Source organism: Neopelma chrysocephalum, unplaced genomic scaffold, assembly GCF_003984885.1.
Source record: "Neopelma chrysocephalum unplaced genomic scaffold, ASM398488v2 Primary Assembly neopelma1_93458, whole genome shotgun sequence".
Lineage (NCBI taxonomy): Eukaryota > Metazoa > Chordata > Aves > Passeriformes > Pipridae > Neopelma > Neopelma chrysocephalum.
The window spans coordinates 1-6,328 of NW_020922173.1; the positions used below are offsets into that span (position 1 = coordinate 1).

At 54.8% G+C, this 6,328-nt stretch overlaps 1 protein-coding gene across 1 annotated transcript; it reads right to left on the bottom strand.

The window, feature by feature from the left end:
* Nucleotides 1–747: 747 nt before the first annotated feature.
* Nucleotides 748–4,565, bottom strand: LOC113980282 (N-acetyltransferase ESCO2-like; the record flags this gene model as incomplete). Its single annotated transcript, XM_027707515.1, has 3 exons — nucleotides 4,537–4,565; nucleotides 2,924–3,016; nucleotides 748–1,684 (listed from the first exon to the last, which is right to left on the bottom strand). Coding segments are annotated over exons 1-3 (1,050 nt in total), but the record flags the coding sequence as incomplete, so codon positions are not given.
* Between the last annotated feature and the right edge of the window lie 1,763 nt (nucleotides 4,566–6,328).

Here is a 6,328-nt window from a genome sequence, read left to right on the forward strand (position 1 = left end):
CCAGAGCCTGAAGGGGCTCCAGGAGAGCTGGAGAGGGACTGGGGACAGGGGATGCAGGGACAGGACCCAGGGAATGGATCCCAGTGGGAAAGGGGAGATTGGGAAGGAATTCCTGGCACTGTTTCCCACCCCCCGGAGCCGTGTCCGTGCCCGGGCTCAGCAGCTCCAGGCCCAGCTGGGGCCGTTCCGGCAAAACAAGTGTCGAAATCCCGGAAAAGTCCCCAAATAAAGCCCAGTTTGGGAGCAGTTTTGCCCTGTCTGCTCCATGACTTCACCGTCTGGGAAGGGCAGGGCCGGGAAAACCCAAAACCGGCTCCAGGAGGGGCCGAGTCTTCCAAGGAAAACCTTTTTTCCCGTCCCATTTGGAGCCCAGGTTTCCTGGGAAAGCCCCCCCAGAGCTCAGACCTGGCCACGCTCATGACAATTCCAAAGAATTGAGGGGAAAAAAAGCTTAAAAATCCCTTTTCCAGCTTTTTTTCCACAGGAGAAAAACAAACCAACAACAAACAGGGGGATGACAGAAGTTGTTTCCCTTGGAAAAAAGATCCTGCTGAGAGCTGAGAGCTTTCCTTCCAGCCACAGGCACTGGAATATTTCCCTGCACTGAGAGCCAGCGAGAGGCGAGAAATTCCTGCTGTTTATCCCAGTTTTGCACCTTCCCAAGGCAGGCACAAGGAAAGAATCCAGGGATATTTGTAATTAGGGGAGCTGGTTTAATACCAGCAGCTCCCAGATTCCCAAACTTACCCCATTTTCCGCAGCGCCGTCTCCAGACGTGGAAGTGCAGGACACATTCCCAGTTTTCCGCGGAGATGTTTCTCCTCCGTGTCCCGACTCTCCCGGATTCCCAGAGCTCTCCCTGTTTTCCTTGCCCTCCTCCTGGGGCTCAGGGATCCTTCCCAACACCTTTCTCTCCTTAGGGGTTTCGCCTCCATCCGCCGGCTCCTCGTTTTCCCGCGGGGATTTGGGAAGGGCCTGGAGGGCCTTGGAGTCTCCAGGGTTTTTCTTGGAGTGGGATTTTTTCCTGGCAGTGAAAAAAGCCGCTCCCAGCTGGAGCTTCAGGGCCGGTTTCACCTTCATGCTCAGCACCCGGAAGGGAGAATCCATCTTTTTCTGGATGAGGCAATTCCCGGATTCCCTCTCCGCGCTCGGCTTTCCCGCCGGGAGCTCTCCCTTGCTTTTCCTTGTTTTTGGGACGCCCTGGCCACGTTTGGGATTCAGGGCGTGTTTGGCTGCCCTGGGGTTTGGATTCCCGCTCCCATTCCCGCTCCAATTCCCGCTGCAATTCCCGTTGCTGTTCTCCATCCTTTTGGCAGCCGGGACATTCCCGTCCCCGCTCCTCATTCCCAAAACCTGGATCTCCTTGAGCTTCTTCCTCTCCACGGGATCCAGGTAGTTCTGCCCTTTGCCATAAAAAGACCCCACGGGCACGTGGGGCTTGGAGGAGGAGGTTTTCAGGGATAATTTCCTGGGAGATTCCCCCTGGAGCGGGGAGATCTCCAACCTCCTGGAAATCCCTGTTTTTACTGGGACATCCCTGTTTTCCTTCAGCTCATCCCCAGAGCTGGGAGACCATCGGATCTGGGAGGCAAACCGCCTATTCCCGGATTTCTGGGAGGGGGAAGGAGCCTCGGGAAGGGCTTTGATCCGTTTCTTCACGGGGGTCTGGAAAGCCGAGGGGGAACTGCGGGAATAAAAAAAATCAGGGAATGAGGTGTCAGATCCCGCCCGGAGCTGCTCCGGGAGCTGGGAATGACAGCTTTATCCTGCTTTTCCGGGTTAATTAGGGCTGCTTGTAATTAAGGTTGGATTTGTTCCTGGAAAAACCCCTAATCCCTCTGTGTGTGAGGCTGGGAAAGCTCAGGGTGTTCTCCTGGAATGGTTTATCCTTTTTTTTGGGAATTGTGCCCCCCCCCCAAAATCCCACTCCAAAAAGCTGTTTCAGGATCCCAGAAATCATCAGGAAATCCCAAATAACCTCTGAACCCACTTCCCAAAATGATACAACTTTTAGGAAGGGCCTGAACAATTCCAGGATTCTGAATTTCCATTTTTAGGAAGGGCCTGAACAATTCCAGGGTTCTGGATTTTCATTTTTAGGAAGGGTCTGAAGAATTCCAGGATTCTGGACTTACATTTTTAGGAAGGGCCTGAACAATTCCAGGCTTCTGGATTTACATTCTTAGGGCCTGAAACAATTCCAGGGTTCTGGATTTACACTTTTAGGAAGGGCCTGAACAAATCCAGGATTCTGGATTTTCATTTTTACGAAGGGCCTGAAGAATTCCAGAATTCTGGATTTACATTATTAGGAAGGGTCTGAACAGTTCCAGAGTTCTGGATTTCCATTTTCTCCCGGGAATTTGTCCTTCTAATTCAGGGATCCAACTTCATTCCTGGTCTGATCCCCCCAGTGCATTTTTTGAGGGGAATTTCAGGAGAATGAGGAAAATGTTTGGATGCTGGAAGGTGAAAGAGGGAGGAAAAAGCTCTTTTTTGGGATTAAAACTGAGCTTTTGGTCATGGCCAGGGGTTTTCCTGGGAAAGGACCCAAAGGATCATCCCATTCCATGTTCAGGGACACCTCCCGCTATCCCAGGGAATCCAACCTGGCCTTGGACACTCCCAGGGCTCCAGGGGCAGCCACAGCTTCTCTGGGAATTCCAGCCCAGCCCCTCCCAGCCAGGAATCCTTTCCCAATCTCCCATCTCTCTTTGCCCTCTGGCACTGGGATCCATTCCCTGTGTCCTGTCCCTGCATCCCTTGTCCCCAGTCCCTCTCCAGCTCTCTTGGAGCCCCTTCCAGTGCCAGGTGGAATCGGATGATCTTTAAAGTCCCTTCCCACCCAACCCATTCCATGATTCCATGACAATGAAGCTGCTTTTCCTGGGAACAATCCCTGGGAGAGCAGATCTGGACTCACCCATGGGAGGTGGGGGAGCCCTGGCTCCGTTTCCGGGGGGTTCTGGGTGCCTCGGCCTCACTGGGACACCTGGAAAACCCACAATTCCCACGGCTTGAAATGGAATTCCAGGGAAAAAAAACCAACTCAAAATTAGGAAATGAGGAAGAGAAGGTGAGAGACAGGGAATAGAACCCCAGGGGGAAGCAGCCCAGGAATGACAGAGGTGGGAATATCGGGATGTGCTGAGCAGCTTCCAGGTCCTGAGGCACAGACTCATCCCAAAATCCCACCCCTGGATAATTCCAATAATCCAGGAACGTGATTTCCTGTCTGTCTCTCACAAACCTCTTTCCAGAACTAATTCCTACAATCCTGCCTTTATTCCTGGTCTGTTTATTCCCACAGGATTCTATCTCCCAGCTTTTCACCCTCCACTTTCTCCCCCTGCTTCCCACGGAGCCAAATCCCATAAATCCCTTTTTTTTTTGGCCTTTAATGTTACAACAATTTAAACCAGTTCTGCTCCATCTCTCCCAGTTTGGGAGAATTATTGGGACAACAGTTTTTCCTGCTGCTGGAATTTTGCCCAACTGGGAAACGCCCCAAATCCACAAAAACCTGTAGCCAGGAGGGGAATAAATATTTTAATATTTGTTAATGATAAATATGATGCTTATTATTTCGTTAATAATGAGTATTTTAATCTAATGGAAATAGAATATATTCCAGGGGGGTCTCTGTGGGGTCCCCAAACCCTTGGAAGGGTCTCTCTGGGCTTCCCAAAGCTTTGGGGTCCCAAAAAAGCTGTGGGGTCCCAAAGCCCTTGAGGGTGTTTTGTGGGGCCCCCAAACCTTTGGGGGGGGTGTCTCTGTGGGGTCCCCAAAGCTTTGGGGGTCTCTGTGGTGTCTCTAATCTAAGGGGAAGGGTCTCTGTAGGGTCCCCAAGCCCTTGAGGGTTATTTTGTGGGGTCCCCAAACCTCTATGGGGGGTTTCTGTGGTGCCCCCACCCAAGGGGAAGGGTCTCTGTGGGGTCCCCAGGCCCTTATGGGGTCTCAAAGCCCTTGGGGGTCCCCAAAGCTTTGGGGGGGTCTCTGTGGGGTCCCCAGGCCCTTCATGGGGTCCCAAAGCCCTTGGGGGTCCCCAAAGTTTTGGGGGGTTCTCTGTGGGGTCCCAAATATTTTTTTTTGGGGGGAGGTGGGTGTCTCTGTGAGGTCCTCGAGCTCTTAGCAGGTCCCTGTGAGGTCTCAAACCTTTGGGGGTCTCTGTGGGGTCTCCAAACCCTTGGGGGGGGCTGTGTGGGGTCTCCACATCCTTTAGGAGAGTCTCTGTGGGGTCCCCCACACAAGGAAGGGGGGGTGTCTCTGTGGGGTCCCCTGTGGGGTCCCAAAGCCCTTGGGGGGGTGTCTCCAACCCCACTCCACACATTCCCGTTTTCCACCTCCCCCTCCCCTCGGGTTCTTCCCAAACCCACCCCTCCCCTAAAACCCCCTTCCCACACCACTACCTGACCTCGCACTGCTACTCCCACCCTCCTACCCCCGCGCGATGATCCCGGGATCCCTCACACCGCCCTAAACCCCCTCGGGACCCCCTCAGAGCCCCCCGATCCTCTCAGAGCCGCCCCCCGTCACCTCCGCGCCGCCTCCGCCATCGCCGCTCTCCCGCCTTCGACCCGCGCGCGCTTCTCCCGCCCGCCCCGCCCCCCCGCTCCCATTGGCCGAGCCACACGTCAATCAGGAAGCTTCCTTTCTCATTGGTGGGCGGGAGAAGCGCGCCGCGCTGCGCCCGCCCCGCCGCGGTTCGCAGCCAATCACGGAGCGCGGCCGCGCTAAAAGACTACAACTCCCAGAGTGCATCGCGAGGACGGAACTGTGTCTCCGCCGCTAGGAACGCGCGAGGCGTGATGGGAGTTGTAGTCCGGGCTCTGTGAGGCGCGGGAGATTCCAAAGGGGAAATTGAGAATAAAAAGGGTTGGGAGTGAATAAAGGGGCGCTTGGGAGGTTAAATGGGAGGTTATGGGGGTGATAATAAGGGGGGTTTGGTGAGAAATGGGTCTTCAGGGCGCTGACACGAAGAGCAGGCTCTGCAGACTGGGGATATTTAGGAATTAAGGAGAACTCCAGTGCCTTGGGAATGGGATGGTTTGGGTGGGATTTTAAGGATCTTCTCATTTCAGCCCCTCTGCCATGGGCAGGGACACCTTCCACTAGATCAGGGTGCTCCAAGGGAATCCAAGCTGGCCTTGGACACTTTCAGGGATGGGGCAGCCGAGAAAAAAGGGGAAGGAAAAAGGGGGACGGGAAGTAAAATAAAGGGAAAAGGGGGAAAGTAAAGAGAAACAAAGGGGAAAGACAAAAAAGGGGGAAAGTAAGAGGGAAAGGAAAGGAGGAAAAAGGGGAAAGGAAATAAAAAGGAGGAAAGGGGAAATTAGGGGGAAAGGGAAGGAAAAAAGGGAAACGGGAAAAAGGAAAAGGGAAAGATGGTAAGGAAAAGAAAGAGGGCAAAGGAAAGATGAAAGGGAAAAAAGGAGGAAGGGGGAAAAGGGGGAAAGGAAAAAGAGGAAATGCAAAAGAAAAAAGAGGGAAGAAAAAGCAGAAGAGAAAAAGGAGGGAAGAAAGGGAAAAAGGGGAAATGGGAAGGAAAGGAAAAGGGGTAAAGGAAAGAGAAAAGGAAAAGAAGAAAAAAGGGGGAAAGGGAAAAGGGGGTATCTGAGAGGAAAAAAAGGAAGGAGGGAAAAGAAATGGTAAAGGAGAAAAAGATTGGAAAGAAAAGGGAAGGAAAAGAAAGAAGGGACAGGGAACGGGAAAGAAAGCAGGAAGGGGGGGGAAAACTGGGGAAAGGTGAAAAAAAAGGGGAAAAGGCAAAACCGGAAAAGGGCAAAGGACGGGCCCTCCCGGCCTCGCCGCCCTCAACGCGCATGAGCGGCGCCCCTTTGGCCCTCGGCGCACGCGCAAACCCCCATTGCGGCCTCGCTGCCCTCACTGCGCATGCGCAGTCTCCCTTCGACCCTCGGCGCATGCGCAGGCTGCCGTTACGGCCTCGGCGCCCCCACCGCGCGTGCGCGCGCGCAGGCGCCGAGCGAGGCCACGCCTCCCGACCTGAGTCCACCCCCCCTCAGGCGGAACCGGCGAAGCGCCGGGAACGGGAGCGGGAGGGAAAAGGGCGGCCCGGGAGCCCCGGGAGCTCCAGCGGCGGCCAGGATGGTGTTCTACTTCACCTCCGGCGGTGAGGCGGCGCGGCGGCAGCGGGAGCGGCGGGGGGGTTTGCGGAGCGCGGAGTGGGTCGGGTGGGAAGGGCCGTGGGAATTCATCCGGTCCCACCCACCGGACACCTGACGCCGTCCCGAACGGTGTTCCGGGGAATCCAACCCGGCCTGGGACACTCCCAGGGATCCAGGGGCAGCCACAGCTTCTCTGGGAATTC